Source organism: Ochotona princeps, chromosome 5 (assembly GCF_030435755.1).
Source record: "Ochotona princeps isolate mOchPri1 chromosome 5, mOchPri1.hap1, whole genome shotgun sequence".
In the NCBI taxonomy this organism is placed as follows: domain Eukaryota; kingdom Metazoa; phylum Chordata; class Mammalia; order Lagomorpha; family Ochotonidae; genus Ochotona; species Ochotona princeps.
This window is the reverse complement of record NC_080836.1, coordinates 43,492,684-43,520,491: the sequence shown is the minus strand read 5'-3', so window position 1 is coordinate 43,520,491 and position 27,808 is coordinate 43,492,684. Positions and strand designations below refer to the sequence as shown.

General features: G+C 36.4%; 1 protein-coding gene across 1 annotated transcript in view; it reads left to right on the top strand.

Annotated features, from left to right (window-relative positions):
• LOC101521354 (potassium voltage-gated channel subfamily H member 7) overlaps window positions 1-24,365 on the top strand; it is a 157,107-nt gene extending 132,742 nt beyond the window's left edge. The window contains exons 10-13 of the mRNA XM_058664236.1: window positions 9,143-9,403; window positions 15,283-15,451; window positions 22,162-22,354; window positions 24,099-24,365. Of these exons, the coding sequence (XP_058520219.1) occupies window positions 9,143-9,403; window positions 15,283-15,451; window positions 22,162-22,354; window positions 24,099-24,365 (890 nt within the window). The remainder of the gene's footprint in view (window positions 1-9,142; window positions 9,404-15,282; window positions 15,452-22,161; window positions 22,355-24,098) is intronic.
• Window positions 24,366-27,808: the final 3,443 nt, after the last annotated feature.

The following is a 27,808-nucleotide window of genomic DNA, read 5'->3' as shown; positions in this document are numbered from 1 at the left end:
GTCAGATTTACAGAGAGAGGGATCTTTCATCTGCTGATTCACTCACCAGGTGACCCCAACGACCAAGCTAGGAGCCAGGAGCTTCTTCCAGGTCTTCATGCAAGTGGAGGGTCCTAAGGTTTTGGGCCAACCTCTACTGCTTTCCCAGCCCACAAGCAGGGAGCTGAAGGGGAAGAGGAGCAGCTGGGATGCAAACAGGTTCTCACATGAGACCCAGGCACATGCAAGATGAGGATTTAGCCACTAAACTACCTAGCTGGGGCCCAGAAACATTATCTTCTAACCAGGTTATTAGTTGGTAGAATTTCTCAAGGCATTGACCTAGGTACTCTTTCTCTTGTCATTTTATATTATATTCATTCCCTGGATGACCACTTTAGTGCCTATCACTTACATGAATTTAGACTCAGAAGATGTACCTGTTGTTTTGCCTTTATATTAGATCACCAGCACTTCATTCCCATATATACAATGACCTATTTTTTTTATTAATTATATTGCATTATGTGACAGTTTCATAGGCTCTGGGAATCCCCCCACCCCTCACCCTCCCTTTCCCCCCTGGTGGATTCCTCCACCTTGATGCAGTATTACAGTTCAAATTCAATCAAGATTCTTTCCTTGCAAACGTATACCAAGCATAGAGTCCAGCTACTTATTGTCCAGATGGGTTGAACAGTTTCCTGGGGAGACCATTTCTGGTCCGAAGTTAGAGCTGGTAGAATATCATCCCAGTCAATTAAGAGTCCCAATATAACATCAACAGCAATTTGCAATATTATGGAATTGACATGGTTTTGAGTAACCAGTATGTTAAAAAAAAAAAAAAAAAAGCAAGTCCTAACCACAACCTATGATTAGCTCATTGACATTTCAATTTTAGTTTATGTACAGGACCGGCTGCTATATACCTTAAAATGGCTACAAGGTACCATTCAGCAGTCTCGTGTCTATTTCATCTTCATATTTAGCCATTTGTTGTGTTGAAGTATAATTTTGCTGATCTTGGCAGATTTTAGGATAATCTAGACTGGCTTGTAACTCTAACAAGATATTTGTCGACATTTAAGGTGCAGAACACTTTTTTGGGGGAGGGGTGTGCAGGAAAATCCTCAACACCATGGTGAGGAGTGACTAATCTTTGTGTCCCATGCAGCGAGGCATGAGCCAATCCACGCCAGCTCTTTCCTGTCAGATTTCAAGCTCTACTTTCTGTTGTTTGTCTATTTATTTTAGGTTTTTTTAGTTTGTATGATTGATTGTTTGCTGTGAGGGGTTTTCAAAGTGATCCTGATGGTCATTGCGAGGGAGGGCGGGGGTTACAATGACCCATTAAACTAGCTACTTGAAATCACACATGCAGCTCAAACTCAACTTGTACTGAAGTGAACTCATGACACTACATAGAACCGTGTTTTCCCTTCAGCTTCCACATCTCTTCAAATGCACACACCAGACATCCAGGAGTCCACCTCTCACCTCCACAGAAACTGACAGCCAGTCTTGCAATTGCTGCCTCCAGTAAACGTCTAGTTTGCTCTTCAAACTAGATCTCCATAGGCATAACTGAACCAAACAACTTTAATGGGCCCCCTAGAAGACTCAAATTACCTTCCAACCCACCTTCTCACATACACTTGTCCTTGTCCCACTTATTCTTCACACTGGACTCCTGACAAGGTCTTGTTGTTGTTGTTAGTTTCTTTTTCCTTAAATGCTTTTATGTTTTTATGTTACCAAAATACCTGAAGGTCTAAAGGCCTCACATTCCCTATATAATTAATACAATAGTCTCCACCTTCCCAGTCTTATCACATACTACCCTTCCTACAATTATGCCCACCAGGTTCCTTGCTTCCTTTAGAAGATAATTCTTTGCAGTATTTATCCCATCTGCCCTTCTAGGCTTATTTCTGTCATTACTTAATCAGGCTCTATGGAAGTGGGGAACACTTAGTCCCTTACACTTACAGGATGAATATTCTTGTTGCATATTTTGAAGTTATTCAAAAATATCTTTTGAGAGGAATAATGGAGTTTGAGCATTTTCCTTTTACTTTTTTTCCTCCTTGGTTTGATTACTTTGAAGTCTTTTCTGCACTATCTTTTCTCATCCTCAAATGCTTTCCCTTCAGGGGATCATCCACTACATTTAGCTTCCTCTACATTTCAAAAAAGCTACACACACTTCTGTGTAAAATTTTCTGCTTGAATATATTATTCTCCTAGTTATAATTTCCCATCTGTCCCCAGACATGTACACACACACACACACACATTTACACACAAAACCTTTATCACCTATTAAAATTATGTTTTTAATTAAGGTTTATCTCCAATAATATATTTAACTTGAAAAATATCATGATGATCCTCAAATAAATAAGTGTTCTTTCTCTTGTTATTTCCCAATACCTTTCCTCTTATGATCTTGTCAAAATTTTCCCTACTCAAACGCTTATATGTGTATATATATATATATATATGTATATATATATCCTTTTGTCTACCAAGCTGTAGATTTCTTATTAAATAATGTTTGATAAATATTTGATGAGTTGAAATTTCATTGTTGAATCCTCTGGCTGATATCACAACAATAAAGCTCTCATAGGTGGATTGTTTTTTTTTTTTCCAAAGTGCCCTTTGTTTTTCTCTCGGTGACTTTCTAAATTCAGAACTACTACTACCAGTATGTTCATCCATCAGGATAATCTAAATCCCCTTATCCTGAGATTAATCTCTTAGTTTTACCTCACCAAAGGAGAAACAGCTTGAAAATATTGTGTTTATCATAAGGTAAATCTCTTTTCAAACACACCCAATTACTTCATCAAATATTTTTGTTTCTTGGTAAGGCCCTGAAAGCATGTAATGATTTAAATTGTGTTCATGAAACAAGTCATATTATTGCTTTTGAAAATTTTAATTTTAGTCACAGGCTTTATCAATGGGGATCATTTTATATGAAATTTACATAGCATGATATTTGCCTGCTAATAATTCTTTGGCATTTCCTGATGTGTTGGTGAGTTATCACAAGTTGATGTAAAAACACAAATCCAGTTAGTCAGAGTTCAGGAACCTATTTCAATGTCTTGGATTATAGCCTACTCCAGGTAAAAGTAAAAATTGCTGAAAACTTTATAGCTTCTGTCTCCCTAGTTTAATGCTCCTAAGATAAATGCTCATTCTGTACTTCTTGATGTATAATCTATATAGAGGGAAACATACAAATAACAACCATAAAGAACAAAAAGCTTTTAGAGAACCATTGATGCTAAATGGCACTTGGACTTGGAGATTCCATTAAATGTGTTTATTATTTTTGTGATACTTCACTATCACAAAAATCATGAAGATCTTGCCCCCAAAGCATTGAATATTTTGAGTCCATCAAGAGAGGCAGCAGAACCAAAGGAAAAACCTTTAGCTGGGCAAGACAGGCATGCAGCAGTGGAGTCCAGCATTGCCCCTCACTACCCACACAATGAGACCCTGAAACACCTGATCTACAACCACTTCCTAACACGTGGCTAACATTATGCTTAACGTGTGATGCTAAAAAATTCATATTCAAGAAGAAATAATCTTAAAAGAAAAAGATACATATTCATTCTCACAAGCACCATTTATTGAAGACTCTGCTTTCTCCAACGTAGGTCTTTGTCACTTTAATCAAAAACCAGTTGGCTAAATGTGCGTCGATTAGTTCCTGGGTTCTTTATTCTGTTCCTGCAGTATTTGTGTCACTTTTTATGGCATTGCCATGCTGTTATAATTACTCTAGCTTTTTAGAACGCTTTGGAAATGGGTTTCATGATGATTCCAGCATTTATAGCTAAGGATAAAATCGGCAATCTGGGTTTTTATGGTTCCATGTGAATTTAAGGGTTCTTTTTCCGTCTAATTCTGTAAAGAATTTAGTAGGTGTTTTGATACAGATTGTATTGGATCTGTAGGTGGCTTTAGGCAACAATAATCAATATTAATTATTCCAATCCATGAACACGGAGTATCTTTCCATTTTTTTTCCTGTGTCCTTGATGATTACTTTCATCGGTGTATTAAACACCGGTTATATTAAAATTTTCATTGTAGAGACATTTCACTTCTTTGGCTAAGTTTATTGTTAAATATTTAATTTATTTTGTACTTCTTGTGAGTAGGCTTTTTTCTCGGTTTCCCTTTCAGAAAGATTATTATGAATGTATGAAAAATCTACTTTGCTGTGTAGGTTGATTTTATATGCTGCAAATTGACTGAGTTGGTTTATCAATTCTAACAGCATTTTTGGTAGAGTGTACGACATACCTTTCCACAAACATGTACATTTTAATTCCTCCTTTCTAATTTTATTTCCTTCACTTCTCAAATTCTCGTGCTAATATTTCCAGTACTATGTGAATAAGAATAGTGAAAATGGTGTCCTTGTCTCATTCCACATCTGACAAAAGAAGCTTTGCTTTTCTTAATTAAGTATGATATTGGCTATTGGTTTTTCAAAATTAATCTTTATCATTTTTGAGAGATGTTGCTTCTATATCTAATTGTTGAACATTTTTATCAGGAAGGAATGTAGAATCTTTTCAAGTGCTTTCTCTGCCTCTATTGAAATGATCACAAGATTTTTGTTCTTCATTCTATTAATGTGATTTATGAATTTTAATTATTTGCAAATATTGATTCACCTTTGCATCCCAGAGAGAAATGCCAATGGATTACAAAGTATGATTTTTCTAATGTAGAGTAAGATCTGGTTTGCTGATATTTCATTGAGAATTTTGTGGCTTTGTTCATCCAAAGATATTAGTCTATTGTTTTCTGTCTTGTGTCCTATCTTATTTTGAAATCGGAGTTATTTCTGGCATTATAGAGGTTCATCCTTTTCAATATTATGGACTCATTCGAAGTATATGAAGGCTAGTTCCTTTTAAGGTGTTTTGTAGAATGCAGATGTAAATCCATTGTGTCCTTGACTTTCTTTTTTTGGAAGAATTTTAATCAGTAATGTAATTTTTATATTTGGTATGGATCTATTCATGTTTTCTGTTTGAATCTTACAAGGTTACATATGTTCAAGAATTTATCCAGTTCTTTGATGTTTTCAAATTTGTTAACAAATAGTTGTTCACAGCTGTTTTTTATGATCTTCTATTTTTGTGTAGTTTGTATGGTCATTTCTCCTTTTTCCTCTCTAGTTTTATTTATTTGTGCTTTATGACATTTAGTTTCAGAATTGTTATAAATTCTTTAAAAAGAATGTTAGAAAGCTTTGCAAAGAGTTCCCATATATCTCACACCCAGCTTCCCAATCATTAACATTTTTTGTTAGTGTATTTTCACACACAAATCCCATTTTTTCCTAACTCTCTCTAGCCTCCTCATGCCACTAGTAAGCAACATTCTGTGTTCATACTGAGTTGTTTTTAGCTCTTACATATGGGGGAGTTCATATCCTGGCTGCTCCAGTCCCCGTCCAGCTCCCTGCCTGTGGCCTAGGAAAGCAATGCAGGATGGCCCAAAGCCTCGGGACCCTGTACCTGCATGGGAGACCAAAGAAAGCTCTTGGCTACAGATCAGCTGAGCTCCACCAATTGCAGCCACGTAGGGAGTGAACCAGTCAGTGGATGAAAGATCTTTCTCTCTGTACCTTTTGCCCAACATCCCTCAAATGGATCTTTTGTTTATCTATGATCATATATTTGTGTGGCAAAATGGTGCCTTGATCCCCGTCCAACATTCCCTGCCTAAAATGATTGAGGGCATAACATACACAATCTCGATGAAGGAATTTATGTCCGATTCCAATTCTCCAATGAAAAAATTTTAAGGCATCTGGTTGAAAACTGTTTAGCTTATCTCAAAATTGTCACAAATAGACAAACTAAAACTCAAATCCTGAAAGAGCCCATTATGCCCATGCCTGACTTTGACCAGAGGTTATGACTCCCTGTTGTGTCCGACAGATGAAAATAGTCATTAATCTGAAATTAAGATCCCAAAAAAGATGGAGCTAATAAAAATGTCTTTGATGGAATTCGTTCTGAATTCAGTGAGAAATATGCAAGACAAATAAGAAATGCTTTAGAATTCTGTTCTGTGAGAAAGCATGAGATGAATTAACTCTCGCCTATAAAAACAAAAGAGGCAGGAAAGTTTTCAGTAGACTGAATGAGAAAGCATATTTGAGGCTTGATTAAATAGCCCATTTTCTTTCTTTGTAAAACGACAGTGATTATATGATTATGCAACGTTGTATTGAAGGGAAAAATATAAAATATTCTTAAATACAGTCTTCATAGTATAGTTTCTACTAGAGTATAATAGCATTAAGAAAAAAAGGCAATGCTTGGTACTATTTAATGGATATCAAATGATTCACCTTAGCTAGCATTGGAACAGTCTGACAAAATGTAGAACTATCTGGAGATTAAGTATAACACATTTATAATATATGCCTACATTCAGCCTAAACCAAAAGCTCTTCCAGTTTTAATCCATAAACAGATTGTCGCTTCAACTTTAATTTTACGTTAAAAAATACTTTATCTTGTAAGAAATAGAAAAATGTTTCATTAAGACTATATAAAGAAAATATTCATGTGTCTTAGGTGATAGTACAGTGGCAATGAAAATAAAATAAATGTAACTTTTGTTTTCTTGATAAATAGAAAAATTCAAGATTAAGCTATTTCTTTTCAGGGTTCTGCCTTCATTTGAAATTTTTTTGCCAAAATAACTGTGTTCTTACTAAAAGAGGATCTTCAGAAAGTTAATGTAGAATGCATATTATGAAAAATCTGTTCATAGACTTTGAATTTTTTATAACCAAATAATTTTATATTTTTATTCCATTTTTCATAAAGTATCCAAAGTACACCTATATATGAACTTACTGTAGAAGTTAGTAATAATTATTCCTCTTTTCCAAATTGTGTGTGTTTATTCTGACTTAAAAATTAGGAAGCTACCACTTGATTTAACAATATATGCTAGTATTTGATTAATTTGTTCCTCAGAATCAAAAATTAGTCGTTTGAATGTTAATGAAAACTAGGTACCACCTAGTTGATGGGATAGAATATTCTACCATTCGATAGTTTAAAATTGTTCAAAATATCTCTAAGGCTTCTTAAGCCAGAGACAAAGTTCAATATTAGTTTATGGTGCATATTCCCATGTTAACATAATCCATACTTATATGGAGACATATCAATTAATGGTTAATTCAGTTTACATTCCATTCTCCTGAAATTATGCGCTGAAATGGTGTACTAGAAAACGCATTTTCAAGAAGATGAGTCTGAGTTGATTGAAAGCACACTAGATCCCAAGTCACACCTCTCCCCTCCGAGGGTTTACTTAGAAGCAGCAAACCAGTGCAATTCACTAAACACATATAAAGATAATCTAGAAAAGCAGTACTTTTTAAACATTTATTAGCATTGAATTGTTAACTTATTTTTAAACAATGAGGTGATGCATTTATGAAGTAGGTTGTTGATTGACTTTTTAGAGGTCTTTCTCCAAAGACCTGTAAAACAGGGAGGAAGGCTCAGGGAAAATAAAATTTAAAGGTTCAGGGGGAACTTCTGCAATGACATTGAAAGAAAGGGGTTTGGGTAGGAAGAGTTGATTATAAGCAATTAAAATGTTCATTGGGTAGGAACACATAACCAGCAACTGAGTAATCAATGTGCTTGATATTAGAAAGCCCTTTGGTCTTCTTGGCAATGTTGAAATCACTGAAAAAGTGTAGACTCTTAAGGAAAATAAATTAAGAAATCTGTTTTTGTTAGATCTGCTTTTGACAGAACATAAACTCATCAATAACAATTTCACATGAAACTTTTCTAAGTTTCAATACGTATTTGAAAGGCAATGAGACAAAAGCAAAGAGAGCTTACATTTTCTAATTCACACCTTTCATGCTCCCAAACATCCACGGCCAGGCTAAAACCAGGATCCAAAAACATAATCTATGTCTACCACATAGTGACAAGAACCCAATCACTCAAGCCACTGCTATGGTTGTAAGCTGGAGTCGTAAATCCAGCCAGGTTGTACATGGACCTCTTAACTGGTGTCTTAGTCACTAGGCTTACTGCCTGTCCCTGAAACTGATTTTTAAACTCTATCCAATTTTTCCTGGACTTCTCTCTAGCTTCTTGTGTTTTAAATTATGAGTTTAAAAAACTAAAGGAAAACATCTTTGGTTCATTTCTGTGCCATATGGGAATTTTAAAAGACTTAAAACTTTGTCTGGAATGGCCTTAAATCAGTTCATTTGGCCTTCTATAAATAACAAAGTAAGCACACCCAAGCTTGGAGTAGATGGGGACACTGTCTCAGCCTTTTCTGCAGAAAATGATAAGCCTTCTGGGGTTTTGTTAGTTAATTATTAGCAGGAGCCAGATGGAGAATTACACTGTCTCCCCAGGATACTAATAGACACAAGTTCTGAAATTTGTCTCTGAGTTTTTTTCCACTGAAATATGCTCTAACACAACCTTCACTACTGATATTATTCTGACATTTCAGTATGAAACAGCCAATATATGCATTACAGCTTAAATGTAATTAGACAAAACCTACCTTAATTACTGTATTTAAGCTTTATATTCTTTGCAATATGCTACACAACCAAACTGCCTGGAATGCTATTATACATACTGAACTAAGGTTGAAGTTCAGACTTCAAGTCATTTTGCTACCAGGAGACTTCCGATTCTGACATTTGCACTGGGTGAATGGCTATTGCGATGATCCAACATGGAGGTAAAAACAAACAAGTTGCATAGTGTTGATATTTTAGACTTGTGACATATTTTCCCTTGTCTGTTTCAATTCCTTAAGATTGTACACCAAAGTCTAAGGTCACAAATGACTATCAAATATGTGTAAATATAAGTTTGTAAAACATCATACTGTCTTTTTTCCTAGACATAAACATTGCTATTGCAAATGTTTTTAATTTGAAGTAAATAAATCATATCATTATTATAATCTAACAATCCTGGTGTAAACATTAAAATCCCTGCATAGGTACATTTCCATTAGAATAGATTAGTATATATATATATATAAACATAATACAATCTTATAATTGGTTTTCTTCTGTAAATAATTTTTTTCATAGATTTTGGCAAAGAAAGCACCAATGATCCTGAAGATTCTGAGGATACCATAAGACATTATCAGAGTTCCAAGAAACACTTTGAAGAGAAGAAAAGCCGATCATCATCTTTCATCTCCTCCATTGACGATGAACAGAAGCCACTCTTCTCAGGAATAGTAGACTCTTCTCCGGGGGTGGGAAAAGCAACTGGGCTCAATTTTGAGGAAACAATGCCCACTTCAGGAAGAATTCCTGTAGATAGAAGAAGTCATTCTTGCAAAGGTAGTCAAGTGTTGGGAATCAACTTGTCTCTCTTTAGGGAGATGATCACTAGTAATTAAGAACTATAGCAGAATGCATGTTTGTCAATTGTATCAAATGCTTGCAGACTTTAATTTATGATCATCTGTGAAGTATTTGCATGATTTTCAATCAAAAGATAATTATACTTCCCTGAAAAAAATGATAGCATCAGAGGTTTTATTACCAAACAAGACTTATCCTAGTCCCAGACAGAAAAAATGTGAAAATGTCTATTACAGCAAAAGATTCCAATGAGCAGAGAGCCAATGAATATTTTAACAGCTCAGCCAGGTTCCTTGTAGGTATCTTCTATATCTATGTCTCACTTTCAATGATATAGCTTTGTAGTATGGAAGGCTAATGCAATCACGTGGTTATCCATGCCAAAAATATTTGCTCCTGTAAACTAAGAGAAAAAGATTAGAAATATCCTAAAGAAAATTATATTCTTTATCTAACTCATTTGTGTAGGACCCACTACAAGGAGTAGTAGAATATGTGGATTTTGCTGAAGAACGTGTGCATGGGAGAGTAATAATGTAGGTTCATGTATGCAGAGTGAGAGGATGGCATCGTGGTGCAGCAGGTTTAGCCAGGGCTTGCAACACCAGCATCCTATGTCAGGGTGTCACGTTGAAGCAATGGCTACTCCATTTCTCATCCAGAATCGGGCTAATCTGTGTAGGAATGTATCAGATGATGTTACAAGTCATTGGAGTCTTTGTAATCGTTAAAGGGGACCCTGGTGGAGTTTCTGGTTCTTGGCCTCAGCTGATTCCATCCCTGGCTATTGTTTGAAATTTATCTATATATAAATATATAAACTAATAATATATTTATGAATATATGTTTATATAATACGTATATGCATATAGACATACATACATGCATACATACATACACACAAACATACAAATACGTCTCTCCCATTTTCCAGGTAAATAACGTACATACATGTATCTTAAAACATAGAGATTTAAATTTACTGCTAAAAGATGACAAACATATTGAGATTAGAACTATTACATAAAAGAGTAATTAAATTACAACCAAATATACAGCTCTAACCAGATCTAGCATTCAGTGATACTAACAGATATGAGTCTATTCATGAAACCTACAAGCATTTAATATAAGATGAAAAATGAAATTTCAAAATATGTATTTTGATGCGTTTTTTAAATTATGCATTGATTTGTTACAATATATATTTCTTTTTCAAAGATTTAATTTCTTGAAGAAGCATAATTGTAGAGAGAAGCATGGAGAGACCCTTTCATCCACTGGCCGACTCCCCCAAATGGGCAAAGAGGACAGTGTGATGCCCGGCTTAATGCCATCCAGGTCTCCCACATGTATAGTAGGACCCAATCCAAGGCACCTTATCTGGGCTGTTGTTGAAATCAAAGCAGTGGAGGTTCAAACAAGCACCAATATGGAGTGCAGCTGTCACAGATGACATTGTAACCTATGGCACCACAACACTGGCCCTCACATGTATATTTTCTCTGAAGTCTTAAAAAATCCCTTATGTCCCTGCATATGTAAAAATGTAAGTGATAAAACATATAGCAAAACATAAAAAGGTAAACACAAGGTAAGAAAACATAAGATACTCTTTTTTTTTTTTTTCATAAGATACTCTTGACAAGGTAAGGTAGCAAAATTATGAACAGACCATAAAAAAAATCACCTAAAATCATCATCATTATTCCAAAGGATTACATCTGAAAACAGTGAATCGAGGATGTTTAGGCTGTTTTCTCAAAGTTATTTTCTCCATGATGGAATAAGTTTGACTCATTGGGCCGTTAGCCCAGTGGGAGTAAGCTATGAATATATGCAACTGTTCTCTGGACAATTTAGAACCTTGATGAAGTGAATGAAAATAGTACCTCATTTGTCACAATGAAAAAATAGAATATTAGATGTGATTATCAAATGTCCCATTTTAGTTATTTATGAAAATGAACTCTGAAAAGTCCTAAAAATAGAAACAGGTTGTATTATAGAAGTCAAAAGTACTGAGACACTTGTCCAACCACCTCTGTCATCTCCAAGATCCAACATAAAGTTGGACCTGCTAATAAAATAGTTCTAGTTGTTTTAAAGAAACAGGTGACTTGTCATTACAAATATATTTTTAAAATTTCATTTTGCTTCATAATCATACTTACTGACAATGAAAACTCATGCCCTTCATCTTATGTTTTTCACTGATGCTTCTTCCAATTATCTGAATTAGTTATTCTGTATACACAATAAAAATATCCTGATCAGTCACTTTATTTTCACTCCTCAAATGCCCTCAACAAGTAAAACTGGGCCAGATTGAAGCCAGGAGCCTGGAACTCCATCTGAGTCTCCTAAGTGGTTGTCAAGGATTCGAGTACATGGACCAGAATCTGTTGCCTCTCGGGGTGCATATTAATAGAAGCCTGCAACACAAACAGAAATAGGAATAAGATTTAGTCCAAGGCACTTTGATATCAGATGTAGGAATTCCAAGTGGAGACCTGAATCACTGCACCTATACTAAATATGTTTATTTTAGAAAATGTACAATGTGTTCCCTATTCAAATAATTATCTTGAAAAACTATTGCTAAGTATGCATGTCAGTTGAAGCAACATAATTGATATCATATAAAACCCTTAGTATAATATGTATGATTTCTAAAGTTAGCCATCATTACTGCAATTTGAGCTAGTAAATCCTGACACAGATTTTAATCTCAGCATGAACAGAAAATTTTAATCATTCAAATTCTTGGGACTTCTATTGCTAAATCCAACAGAATAATGCATTGAAACTAAACAGAAAAATAATAAACTAAATGATCTCTGATCCTACTTAGATTGAGGTCAGAAGTTGACTATTAGAAAATTGCATAACCACTGCACAGTGAAAATTTTCTGTTCATTCAGTTCCAGAAATGTGTCTTGCAACTATAGCAACATTTTCCAAGGCAACCAAGTGCAGATTCTCTTTGAGCTATATTTAGAAAATGTCTACAAGGATGTTCATTTGATTAAGACCATTAAGCAGGATTTCCCCTTTGAAGTACTCACCTTTATATTGCTGCTAAACAAGCTAATAGTATATCTTCAAGTATTTATAAAAGAATAAATTATATTCAAGGAACCTCTGCCTAACAGTATACATTTTATTCATTTCTGCTGATAATAATTTTTTTCTGGAGCACTGAGGAAAAAATATGATCCTCTGTAGTTTACTGTATATGATACACCTTTATCATTTAAAAATCAATTTAGTATATGTAATTTGAAAACGTAAAACATTAAGCATATGCAGAAATTCTGTAAGCTTTCTTAGAAAAAAACTCAACAGCAAAATACATCACTTCAATTCTAGCAATCCTGCTGTCTTTTCTAAAGGAAAATTCAAGCATTAGTTGACTAGACTGGGTCTAATACTGTTCAAGCATGTGTGAGTTCTGAATGTTTGCTTGACTTTCCGCCCCAAGATTGAAAACCTATTCAGCTAATATTTAATATTATTGTTTTGATTTTTAAATAGGTTCAGATGTCTGTGAATAATAAATCATACTTCTCAGTGAAAAAATTTACTGCAAAGTAATTTCAACAAAGTAATTTTTAATTAATAGCTATAAAGAGAATATTTGAATCTCCAGCAATATCATTTTTCTGTGATCATTAATGTATCATTAATGTGAAATAATAAAGGGAATGACATACTAATGAAACAAAACACCAGGACCCACAGGATAAGAAAACCAGAATCAGAGAGCATCTCTGGATTCCACAGCAAGCCCTCTGTTACAAGTCTGAGCTATATTCAAAGAACAAGCAATCCTGACCTTACATTCTCCTAATGAACATGCCAATTGCTCTGCTACAACTTCACCTCACCTTACTGAGGCAAAAATTACAGGAAGCGTGCTAGGGAAATTCCCTAGATTCATTGACAAAAGATAATGAGAGGAAAATCATCAAGACTATAGAAATGTGTGTCTTCTACTTCAACATGGAGGATACCTTTGAATCCCTGATTGTATTTTGAGAAGAACTATGATCCTGTTCACTGTTCTAGAATCACAGCTAATTCTGCCCAATTACTCACTTTTTACTAAGTTTTTTTTTTCAATAGCTAAGGATGTAAAATCTGTAACTTTTCTAATGACTTATCTAGGTGTTTAGTCATAGCTACTTGTCAAGGTATTTTGGATTTTCTATCAAACTGAATAGATCACTTCCTGTATTTCAAATCTATTTCTATGTGAAAATGATTACTAATCTTAAGATCTTCCCTTCTACCAGCCCTGCAAGTGAGGCAACAATACTTCCCCTTCTCACACTTCAGTAGCATTTTTTCTCATGAGTTTTATTTTCCAATACTTAAAGAATTTCATGGAGGTTACAAAAAAAAAAAAAAAAACCCACAAAATTATCAAAGACTTTTATCTCCCTCACTTTTTTGGTAAAGATTTATTTATTTTTATTGGAAAGGCAGATATACAGAGATGAGGAGAGACAGAGAGGAAGTTCTTTCATTCGATGGTTTACTCCCCAAGCAGATAGAACCACTGGAGCTGAGCCAATCAGAAGCCAGGAGCCAGGAGCGCTTCCAGGTCTCTCATGCAAGTGTAGGGTTCCAAGGCTTTGGACCATCCTCGACGCTTTCCCAGGCCACAAGCAGGGAGCTGGATGGGAAGTGGAGCTGCCAGAATTGGAATCAGCACCCATATGGGATTCTGGCGCTTTCAAGGCAAGGACTTTAACCACTACGCTATCGTGCCGGGTCCATATCTCCCTCACTTTTATCTAAGTAAGGGAGATGAAAGTGAGATAACTTTGCCCCAAATATTGACGGCTTGAAAATAGACTTTAGGAGAAACAGCAAATTCTAAAAGTTCAGAAAATGAATCTCTGTGGGAGAGTGTTCAGAGGCTTTTTAGACTGAATTATTCAAGTTTGAAGCCTGTGTCTCCTTTCTCTTTAATTCCTCCCCATTTTAGCAGAGTACCTGGCACATAACTGATACTTAAAACATTTGAAAAACAAATGCACAAGAAGTTGCTTTTAGAGCACAGTAACATAAAAAATCAAATAAAAGAGCAGTAAGAAAAAATATTCTGAAGAAACATGATTAAATTAAGACAGTCCAGATGGAGCCATAGGGAAGCTTAAAAACATGAAAGAGTAATATGTGACCAAAGAACTCCTAAGACGCGTTGCATCTTTGTTGATGGTATTTTAGCTCTACTTTGGTTTGGGTCTGTACTTTGGGGGTATCCTTTTTTTTTTAACAAGGGCCAATTGATTACTTATACCATCATTCACAAATCATAGAGTTATAAGCTTAAAAATTATCCTGGTATACATTTACTGAATTTCTAGACCTCCCAGAGGAGGCCTAGAAAACTGATGGCCTAGGTAGGGCCAGACAAAATAATTTTGAAGGCCTCCTGTGCCCTACAGGCCAGATATTCCACACATGGAAGAGAATCCACGTAAAGACCAGAACTTCCCATCATGGCTCTGTCCTTGGCCCTACTCTGAGTCCTAAAGCTCCAAAAGCCTTACATTCTAATACAAAATGCAAACAAAATTGCTGCTCCTTTCAAAAAACTCATTGCTCTTCAATTATTTTGGACATGACCACATATATCTTCTCTTAAGACAGTAAGAAATTTGTGCAATTGTAATGAAGAATTGTGATAAGCTATGTTTTTATTCCTATGGAAATAGACGTGGGAAAAATGGCACTCAGTGTGAGACTGGAATTGTGCCACACCAATTGGTCACGGTTCACAGGCCTTTCTCTGAACCCATTAGTTCCAAGGAGGTTGATACACATCTAACTCTTTTCCACAGATATCACTGAATTGCGAAGCTGGGATAGAGAAAACCCCCGAACTCAGGCAGAGGAGGCCAGCCCCTCAGCACTTCAACGAGCCGCCTGGGGCATCTCTGAAACCGAGAGTGACCTCACCTATGGGGAAGTGGAGCAAAGATTAGATTTGCTTCAAGAACAGCTTAACAGGTACAAGTAGTGGGAGGGCAAAAGGAGACATAACTTCAGCCTTTAAATGTATCATGGCTTTACTCCCTGCAAACAAAAATTCCTCTATAAGCACCAACTTATTTAAAACAGGACTAGAATTGATCAATCAGTAATCTGTGTTGCAAGGAGCATTTATTTAGAACTCATGATAATTTTGGCAACTAAAACTTTGTATTTGCATCATTTAAATTTTGTATATCACCGGACTGACTGCCTAGAAAGTTAGGTAGCCACACCCATCCTACCTCCATCACACCCATCAACTGAATTTCCATGCAACTTTCTAACTTATACATTTCTTCTTTTAATCCTCTTTAAAAATATGTATTGATGTATTTATTTGAAAGGCAGCGGTACAGAGCAAAAACGAGATATTCCATCTGCTAAGTTACTCCCTGGATAGTTGCAACAGCCAGGACTGAGCAAGGCCACAGCCGTGAGCAAGGAGCTTCATCTAGGCCTCCTAGATGAGTGCAGGGATATAAGTACTTGTCCTGTCTTCTGGTGTTCTCCTATGCAATCATCAGGCAACTAGATTGGAAGTGACTGTCACAAACAACAGCTTAACTGGAAACACCACAACCCAAACCCTATTTTATGAGGTCAAGTTAACACATGCATTAGAGCTTAAGAGATCCAGAGGTAGATCATCAGCATATTTCAAATAAAAGCAAGTCTGATAAAGAGACCACACCACCAGATTCCAAATTGACATAATAATATTTGTGAATCTGCTGCATAGTTCCCCTAAGCAGAATCTGATTGCAAGGACTAGAGCCGAGGTTTGCACCAAGAAGTCTACTGGCAAAAGAAACTGTTCTTGTGTCATTGGCACACGCTCGCTCTATCCTAGAGGCAAGGCCTGGTCCACCTGCTCCAAGATGCAGCTCTCTAATTAGTCTGCTTCACAGCCATATGTTTTATTGATCTTTCATAAGTAGAGTGTATGTAGAGCCAAGTAAGACCAATGAGTGACTGAATTTGGGAGTGACAGCATCACATGAGAATAACTTGCTCCATCTCTTTATAGATTTAAGCAACATTCTGATTACATCATATTTTATTCTACACTTGGTGTATTTTGTTACACTAGCATGCTAGTTCTCTGTATTTAATGTAGTCTTCCCATGACCAACAAGCTACTTGTTTATTCCTTTGTATTTGCATTAATGAGTTTGTTATATCACAGACCTTATTTACGTAGTATCTATCTATGGTTAATATGTCTTATGCATTTTGCCCATACCAGGAGCTGTTGTTGTGAAGAGTAAGTGGAAGGATAGAAGAGAGAGGCAATAGTAGCAGGGATTTCTTTAGAGCAATACTAACCGAGAACTGCAGTTTATTTGCCTGGGTGAAAATCCTAAACTGAATACATAACTGCTTACCAAATGAATGGGTCAACTCATAAACTTCCTGAAACTCAATTTGCTGCCTTTTTTTCTACTGTTTATGTTGTTCTGTCTTTTTTTTAAACTTTTTCCATTTTTTATTATATTTCTGGCAATCTTTACATAGTGAATTAAGGTAAAAAGGTTCAAGGGCTACAGGAAGGTGGTTAAGACCATTATTTCCACAGTGTTTCCTTCATGTATCTGAGGTAAACAGGGTTTTAAGGGAGAAACCCAACCCAATTTCCACCCACCCCAGGTCCCTAATGTGGGGCATACTCAGGGTCTTGTTCAAGTGGTTTTGATAGTTCAACAGTTATGAATTGCTGCCAATCTCGCCATTCCAAGCACGATGAGGTCACTGAAGAATCCACTGATTGACATAGTCCATCTTAGAGTCTCTGTTTGCCCTATTTTTCACTGCCAACATATAGCTGAGGTGTTTGATTGACTTGTTCTGTCCTCTGTCTTTTGATGGTTAGGGTTCTGAGTCCAGCAGTTCGATTGGGGAGATCCCCAAAGAAACTTCGTCTGAGGTGTTCCTAGACCAGATTCTTGTGTGTACTAACAAGTACAGGGCTTGGCACAGTCCATCACCCCGATCATTGGTGGTTGCAATTGCTGGGTCAGTTCTGTTTCCAGCGCTGTCTTCCACTGGAACCAATGGGTGTTGCAGTCCAGCCTGGTTCTGCCCAGCAAACACTCAGCCCTCTCATAAACCAGGGGAGGCTGAAGCCTAGTCAGAGCAACCCACAATAACCCCCACCAGGCCCGCCCACTACCCTGGTTTGCCAGTATGTGCAGCAGACTAGTCCAGTCTGTCCCACATCCCATTCAGCTCAGTTTTCTGCCTTGACTTACACCTGTCTGCAATGTTGTTGTCAGATCTAAAATAATGTTTGTAGAGACCATATCTGCTGCATAAATGGAAAATTATTTACTTCAAGCTAGTTAAATCTTGTTTAAAAAATAAATTTTACTTCTATTTCTGATGTTCCTTTGAATATAATTGCCTATTTAAAATCTACTTCCTGTTTGAAATTTTTTTCAGGACTAAAATTGTGATCTTTCTAATTCCACATGTTGTCTTTTCCTGGATACTAATCACTATTGCTAGGATAAATCAGAACTTACTAAACATGTATATTCTGTATATTCTGTATGTAAAAGTGTAATGGGCAGGTATTTCTATCTATATAAACCTATTTGGCTTATAACCAACTATCAGCAATAATAATAACTGTTATTACCATCTGATTACATTAGTATATTATCATAGAACTTCCCCAGAGCCAGTATGGTGGCTTAGCAAGCTAATGTGCCACCTGCAGCATCAGCATCTCCTATAGGTATCAGTTCATGTCCTGGTTTCTCCACTTTTGACTCAGGTCCATGCTTATGGCCTAGGAAAGCAACAGAGGATGATTCAAACCTTTAGGCCGCAGCACCAGCATGGGTGACTCCAGGAAGTCTCCTGGCTCATAGCTTTGGATCAGCTCAGCTTCGGCCATTATGGATAATTAGGAAGTAAACCAGCAGAAGGAAAATACCTGTCTTTCAGATATTTTACAGGCGCCTATCCAAAGAGGAGTAGCTAAAGAAACCATGGTACATCTACTCCATGGAATATTATTCAGCCATTAAAAAGAATGAAATTATACATTTTGCAACTAGATGATCCCAACTAGAGAACATTATGCTCAGTGAAATAAGTTAATCACAGAAAGAGAAGTACCATATGTTCTCTCTGATATAAGGAATCCATCATGCAAATTGGAATGTATAGTGGTGGAGTAATGGAGACTACCATATCCAGAAGTGAAGGCAAAATGCAATATGCATCTCTGTTTCCAAATGAAAGATAGACTCCCAACGAAAGTGTTAGATATATCTAGACAACTGGGTTGATGGACTGTCTGACCTTGTTTGTACCACCAGTGTTGGAGCACACTTAAATAGCAGACTGACGGAATTGTGACTCCTTATGAAGTGTTGTGATCTTATGGGAAAATCAGTCAGGGGGTAGAAAATAGGGGGAGGGGAATTCCAGACCACAGAAAATTGTATGATAAATTTCAAAAATAAAAATAACCTTCCCCACCACTAAAATACATTAAAATATCCTTTGATATATTTCAGCATGTGCAGATGCTTTTTGGAGAAATTTGGAGTTGCTATTGCCATTACAACTTCTTTGCCTCTTGTTTTTCTACTCATATCTAATCTTTTCAAACATTTTCATAGCTTAGCTCACCTTTGCCTATTTAAAGTCCAAAGTGGTCAAGTTCTTTTCACACAACTGCGATCTGCAACAACCTATTGTTCACTTACCTACAAACACATGGAAAATAATTTTGGAGAGGGAAACCTGACTCTGATCTCTGCTTAGTGGAGTGAGCACCTGGGACATTTTCTAAAAACTACCCAGTTTTGCTTTGGTACTTGGTCAAATATGAAACTGTCAATTCTTACACCATTTACCTCACGCAAGAACACATATGATTTTCGCTGCTGCCTCCTTTTTTTGTTTTTCGCTCTAAAGGCCATCTAACTACCTATCGAGCTAAATATTTACACAAGAAGCGTTCTTACATATTTCTATATTATGCTTACCAACATACATATTTACATAAATCATTTACACTTGGGACTACAACAGTACTTCTGAAATCTTAAGGTGTCTTTAGATCAGCTTGGGAGCTTATTAAAATGCAGATACTAAGCCAGTGACTCCAGGTTCTGGGAAGATTTAACATTCTAAGAAAATCTCCGAGATACCTATTGCTACTGATCTAAGAATCATAATCTGGGAAAGAGGCATGAGAAAATGCTAAAAGTTTTTGTAATGGTTCTTTTTGTTGTAGAACACGTTGAGTAGCAACCTATGTGTAGGTCCCTGGAATGACACTGAATGGTTGCTTCTTGAAGCACCTAGTAACTCAGCCACCTCTCTCACTTTTTCCTTCCAGAAGTGGTCAACTCCTGTCAGCACTGTGACACCAGATTTCATGATTGGTCATCATCATGTTCACACTTCACCTTCTTATGTAACAGCATGACTGGTACACTGAAAATATCCACTTAAGCTGTTTTATACCTACATACACACACACACAAACAAAATAAGCAATTGAAAATGTGGCCATTTTCTCTGTCAAGGGTCAAGGATTTTTTTTTTAAGTCTGTAACTCCTCCAGAGCAAAACAGATGATGTAGTCACAGTTCCAGCATCCATTCTAATTAGCCCATTAGCCCCTATTCATGCACCCTGAAAAATAACATCTTAGGTGTAGTAGAGAACCTTCTCGGTAAAGTTTTGTGTGTGTTGATGATGCAAGATACCAACCCACAAGTTAATAAAACCAAACTGAGCATTTAAAATCACTGCAGAGAGGGAGACCTTGACGGGTGCTACATCTCAGTGAAGTCGCAGAACGGACAATACACAGTAGTTTACTGTAGGACTTGAGTCTGAGCCTTTCCAGGTGGAGAGACGATTGCCCTTGGGCAATGTTCAAGATACAATACTTCCTCACTGGAGAATAGAGTTGGATACAGATCTTGAAGTTAGTCTTGAACAAGAAAATCTGGTTCAGAACTTTTTATTCAGATGATCGGATTGAGAGGATTTGGAGACATTTCTGAAGTAGCAAAGTTTTTCATTGACTTAGTTCTGTTTTTGTTTTTGTTTCTTTTTTCCCAAGGCAGTGTTTCCAGGAACAATCAAGTCACATCGACAGGGTGGTCCTCAGTCTTCTTTAAGTCATGTGGATGTGCACAGTCTCTTTCTCACCCTGCACCGACCACGTCACATGCACATGCTGTTCTAGAGAGGATGAGTCCCACTCCGGGCAGCACATTGTCTGAACTTGGCCTTTGGATGCCGCAGCTTCACCTAGCAACAGTTTTCTCCCCTAGACATTATTCAAACAGAATCCATGATAAGGAACCTCTATTTTCCAGAAATGCTGCTGTTCAACAATGGATTTATAGTTTTAAAAAATATACTTCTGACTGCATTGGGTCTTGAACCTGATTTGTTGAAGTATTTATTCCTGTCACAACTCCCAAATCCTTTGATATTTCAGATAGTACTGCCAGCCACTCCATATTAAGTGTTGCTAATATTGGGATAAATTTCTGCAGTAGTATTTAGAAAATATGAATGTAGGATTTTACAGGTAGTATGTTCAGAAGAGAGCAAAAACAAATTGAACCTGTTAAATAAGATTTGGGGATACATCTAAAAAATTGCATGGGGTTTCAAAGAATAAAAGGAAAAAGCGAGGCATAGCAACAAAATAATGGGCTGTTTTTGTTTTGTTGGTGCCATTGAAAAGATCAGATTCTGTTTACTTGGCCTTCCACGTATTGGTATCTAACAGCCAAAATTACTGTTACAATTTTAATGACTCTTACGTTTTCTTTTTCTTTCACTCATAGGAAAACCCTAACCCTGATTAAGTTAGGATTTTCCAAAAAGACATACTGCATGCAATTTCCATTCTTAGGCTCACAAAAGTCCTTCATGTTTAATGTTGTTAGCATATACAAAGGAGAATCTAAGCAATTGTGTTTTATTATTATCCCTATGTTTTAATTTAATATGAGAATGAAATTACTTGTGAGATTTGGGAAGAAATTCTCAGACTGACATCTTTGCTAGCCCAATTGAGTTGTGAAAATGAGAGAACTTTTAAATCAGGTCTGCTTCTTAAATACAAAGACCCTGGAATGCAGATTAAAAAGGAACTCAGCATTTCCCATCACTGAACACTGAAGCAAAATAGAATTAATAATATTCAGTGTTTCATACGAATAGGAAAGAGGTGAAGTAAAATAAAATCAAAATAGGTATGATACACATAAGCAATTATCCTGAGATGCTGCAACTATAAAAAGAAATGTGCTACAATCTGGTTTTTGAAGAGCAAATAAAATGCTCACCAGAAATTGAGCGAAACCTAGGTAAACAGCAAAGATCATACTGATTAAAAATAGATTATAGGTGTGACTTAGAGTTTGATATCAATAAAACATAGCAAAAATGTAGTTTATTTCATTCATATATTTTTCTGTTAATTCTTAATAAGCAAGATAAAGAACAGTGGTTTTATATCAGTCAATGAGGTTTAGAAAAGGAGCTTCAGCCAGGGAAGAATTTCTTTGCTCCCTCTCCTGTCCTTCTTGTTTAAAGCAGGGACAGAATTCTGTTGATTGTGCTGCAATTTTATCAGATGCTCTCATAATCATTGACAATTTCAGGACCACCCTTATCCACTTCTGTCTGTCCTGCAGACTTGAATCCCAAATGACAGCTGACATCCAGACCATCTTACAGCTGCTGCAGAAACAAACCACTGTGGTCCCCCCAGCCTACAGTATGGTAACTGCAGGAGCCGAGTATCAGAGACCCGTCCTCCGCCTGATGAGAACCAGTCATCCCATGGCATCCATCAAGACAGACCGAAGTTTCAGCCCTTCCTCACAAGTGAGTGTATAACACGAGACACCTAACATCACTCCTCAACGTGTGTTTCTGAGACCATCACAATCATTTGGCATGCTGAGGAAAAGTACTGGTTCTTATCCCATTGTGTCTTCACTCAGAATTTCTGAAAATGGACCTTATAAACTGCATTTTTCAGTTAGCCCATCCTGGACTCTTATGCTCAATTCAACTTGGAGAACAATGGGCCACAGAGAATAATTAACATTATCATTTTCAGTGAAAAGGTTTTTATTATTTATTTGAAGTAGCACGCCTATTCCCCAAGTGGCCACAACAGCCATGGCTTGCACTAGCAGAAAGTTTGACTAGAGAGTGCAGCTGGGACTCAAACCCAGGTACTCTGATTATGGACACAGGTCTCCCAAGGGTATCTTAACCCCCACACCAAACACACCAAAAGTATGTTTTATTGACTCACTGTAATTAACTATATAAGCTGTGAAGAGTTGAAACCTCAGAAATATGACTGATAATGTCTTCATTAAAAAGTTAGGTCCAGATGGAAAGGGAGGAGAATAAAAACAGCCAGCCAGGTAAGACTTGAGACTCGAGTCCCATCATACTCTGCTTCATCTGTGCCTTATTTATCATCAAAATCTCTGGATGCTTTCACCTGAATGATAACCATGGCTGAGAAGGAACAATAAGTGCCCTCTTTCCTAACTTTAAAGTTCCTCAGGCGGGCCCTTTTGGGTTGTGTTAACAGAGGAGGTTAAAACAGGAACCCCCTTGGAAGTCTATCTCGGGGATTAGTATCAGTTATTCAAATACTATGCTAACTTGGACCCAAGAACAATGATTTATGTAAGGATTCATTGGATAATCTTGCAAAATTTTTTAGATGTTTGGGAATTCAGTGCAAAATATTCTGAGAACTAAACAGTAATAATAGAAGTAATGTGCCAGAAGCAAAAAAAAAAAAAAAAAAAAAAAAAAACACCATTTGAAATGTACGAAAGTAGAAACTAATGTAACTGCTTTTGAATGGCTGGGAAATTACAAGGCACATATTTTGTTCTTTTTTCAGTGCATGTAGGTAATATTATCTGACACTGATGGGTGACTTCACTCCTTTTCTTCTGTTGTTTTGCATACCCAACAACTCACCAAGTGACCATGTTTTACAGCAATTTTGTCTTAAATTTTGAGTTAATCTCACTGGGAAAACTCAAAGTGAAATACTGTTTTCAAAAACCTGATCTTTTGGGTGGGCATTTGGCATAGCATAATGGTAACAATACTGATCGGAACAGTCCCATCTAGATTGAATTGCCTGGGTTCTAGTCCCAGCTCCACAACTGATTCTACCTTCCTGCCCCACCCCACCGCAACCTGAAAGGAAGCATTGATGGCTAAAGTAGTTTGTTCACTGCCACCTACAAGGAATATAGAAAACTCAATTTGACCCTAGTAAGGCAGGAATTAAGCAAATGAACTACTAGATGAAAGATCTCTCCCTCACCTTCTCCCAAGCACACATAAAAATAAATAGCCTTTGCAAATCAAGCTTCCTAATCTGCCTTCAGGGTAAAATTAAAGTTCCTGGAAGTATTGTATGGGATTATCTAAATTGATAGACCTTCAATGACTTAATCTCTCATAAGCGGGAAATGGCTGATATCACTAATCAAATGTAGATTAATGAGGAAAGCGCACTTAGATTTTACAAATATGATTTTGGTGATTGTCAGTGTACTACAAAAACATGTTTTCTTTCTTTCAGTATCCTGAATTTCTAGACCTCGAAAAATCTAAACTTAAATCCAAAGAATCGCTCTCAAGAGGCGCACATCTGAACACAGCTTCAGAAGAGAACCTGACTTCACTGTTAAAACAGGACAGTGACCACTCTTTAGAGCTTCACCTGAGGCAAAGAAAAACTCTACCCCATCCAGTTAGGCATCCGTCTTTGCCAGATTCATCCCTAAGCACTGTAGGGATCTTGGGTCTTCATAGGCATGTTTCCGATCCGGGTCTTCCGGGGAAATAATCATTTTGTACTATTAACTCCACATACGACGTAAGTGCTTTTAATGGCTGTTTTCCTTTTTGTATTTAAATCCTCTCTACTTGACTCAGGGGCTCACAAGGTACCATTATATGCAAAAGTACTGTATATTTTCCTAAGTCAAAGCTTGTATGGTAAACTGAGCAGTTAGGATGTAAATATATATAAGAACTTTGGGTTCCAAATGTTAAAACTGCCAGCATCTCAAGGCACCTTATTTTTTATTTTTATTTTTTAAATCATGTGCATGTTAGGAAACTCCAGTTTCTCTTGCATGGAGACTCCTACTTATTGCTTTTACTAAACCAGTACTTTGTTATGAAAGCGCCTTCCAAGCAAATAAGAAACCAAGGGGTAGAATTATTCATGGTTGCGACTCAAGGAGCCTCCACTCATGGAAGATCAAGAGCGACACTTCAGAGAACATGCTCCAGAGAGATGTTTGTGGTTACTTTCCTTCATCCTACCATGTTAAAGTTAAAAAGGACAATGTTAAAGTTATGAATCTTGCTCAGTGTAGGAAGCCATCTACAAAACATTAACGGGGACATTTGTAAATTTTAGCTTAATTCTCATAAAGTCATAGACCCATGCAACAAAATACAATTTCACAAGAGAAAAGAACAATTTTATGAATACATGCATATTGCATGAGAGAAATCTCACTTCTAAAGTAACTCAAGGCAGGAGTAAAATGTCCCAGCTCATGTAAGATCGTCAGTAAAGAGCAGTACATTTTAAACAACTCACTGAATAAAAACAAAAGCAGTCCTAAGCCACCACGGGTCAGAAATATGTCTCAAGAACTGGAGTCATTCTACAATGTCTTTTACAAAGAGCAATCTGGAAGTCAATAAGCAGGAATTGTAAAAGAGAATTTATGTTCCTTCTTTAGAGGGGAACAAGAGGAATGAAGCTAGAAAGGCCCTTTCCCTTGTGACTCTCGGGGTGGCTTTTAAACAGAGAGAGATGGTAGGACACATTAATTTTGATTGGCTTATCTTAGCAATTTTTCATAGTAGGAAGCTTCAACAAGTTTAAAGGATGACATAATTTTCTTTGAATGCTTTGAGGACCCTTTCTGATTTAGTTTTCTCCCACCATGAACATAGACCACCAATACTGAGTAGAAAAAGGCCTCTCTTTTTAAAATTTGTCAATAAGATTGTACCACAGTTTACAGTATTTTAACTTGCACACCCCTCAAAGGGTTTAAAAGCTGGCTTCTCCAATTGCACTTTTATTTGAAAGGTGAAAGTCTACATGAGAACTGCTAAAGTGCGACTGGCACTAACTGGTATCAACGGCTTTCCGGTTCAAGGCATTTCAAGTTTCATCAAAGTATTAGACATATGTGTTTTCTGTTTCAGGAAATTTGAATGGTAAAACTGACTTCCATTGAGTAAATATTGCTTAATGATTTTTTTTTTTGATCCCAAGAGTGGAAAATAATGCCCATTTATCTGCCTAAAAAGGAAATGCATACAACCAGCAGTGAGATTTCAATTTTGACTAGATATTCAAACACTTTTAATAGTCAAAAATTAGTTACTGATATATAATGACTCCAAAAACAGCAGAGTATGCAATGAAACTTATTTTAATATCTTTAATCATTAGATGGAGGATATGCTTTTCACAAATTCACAGTAAAGCAAAAAATGACAAGCTAATTAAAGATTCAGATCAGGAAAATTTCGAGTCTAGCATTTTTATGTTGTTTAAGTACAATATAAAAAAATGTTTTAATTTGTACCGTAGTAACTCATCTCTTCTTTTTGACTGAAATATTGAATTGTTAAAAGTTCTTAGTTATTAACTATTCTCATACTCACATATAGTCTTAAATAATCAGTGTAAACTGTGTTCACAAAGATAATATCTATTAACTTACCTTTTTCTTTGTCTTTCACATTAATCGGTTATTTTGTTTCAAATGCAAAGTGATTTAAATAAGTTTGCATTATTTAAAATGTGCTTTAAATAATATTAAATGGTCACAGAAGTCAATCATTGCAGGCACAAGCATAATCCTTTCTTGCTTAATTTTGAAAAGCTAAATTTTAACGGCTAAAGTATAGGAAAATGGCCAGCCAGTCCAATGAAGTTTAATGATTATGACCAGTTCCGCAAACCATTCAGTATTACGCAGACACCACCTTAAGGACTGATGTTTTTATTCTCCCGACACACATAATGAGTACCTACCAGGTGAGAGTAACACAGATGCCTAATACGAATGGCAATTGAAGGATTCTTATTTCTGTGTTGGAGCACACACTTTTAGCTGCACCATATCTCATAAGGATTATCTGCCAAAGGTCCACAAACCTTAAGGCAGAATCCACCAGAGACTATCCATTAGTAAGGAGAGACTAGCAGGTGAGGAACTGAGATCTGATTGATTGATTTGTGACTGCTTCAGTTGCATCCTTTGGTGTAATCCACAATAAATTACAGCCTTCCATACAAAGCCAACAGTTATACTTCTATATAAAAATGGAACATAAAAAATGGAAACATCAGGAATAATATGCATACATCCAGCTTTTTAAACATATGGTAGAACACAAACACTTTTTTCTTCTTAATGCCTTGGTATACTTGTTTGATATTAAAATTCTAAGCCTCTGAGACATGCACGGGATTACAAACATATTTTGCTAAAGGATCTTGGATTAAAAGAACCTGAACAATATAAAGATGTGGTTAGCCAGGCATGAATGTCAGAAAATTCAATGATTAAACTGGCTTAAGAGATAAAAATAATAATCTCAAAGCACAAAATTCATCCTTTTGCCCCCTCAAAAGATATAACGCCTCAAAGGATCATCAACCTCTCCATTAGCCATAGCAAAACCAGCAGGTCACCTCCATCTTGGGATCCCGAGGACCAGGTCTAACTGATACAACTAATCCTGACAGCAGTATAGAAACTCTTTTTCTTCCAGGTGATTAGCAGTATTAAACTTTGACACCTTTGCTTTCTTATGAAAACAATGTTATCTAGCCTAAATAAAATACCAATCTAAATGTCTAAATGTCCTAGCCTAAATAAGATACCATCTAAATGTAAAGTTTGAGTTAAATGCTTTCCTGCTGTTATTAATTGCTGGGCAAAAATTTCAACCTTAACCTTAAAATTGCACTCCACAGGGGAGCATGATGAGGTAACCAGGAATGACAAACACGAAATGAGTGTTTTTGCAGGATTTTTGAATGAGTAGCTAATTCGGCTAACACAGAAAGGCAGTGGGCAGGTTTGGAGCAGTGTGATTTCTTAAATCTATTATAAAGGGTTGGTCACCAGAGCTGAATTTCCCTTTGCTTCTAGTTGGGAGACTTGGAAACTAAGTCAGGACACCATGGCATTTGGTGTCAGCTTTAATATGAATGACTGAGAGTTGCGTACAAGGTACTTTTGG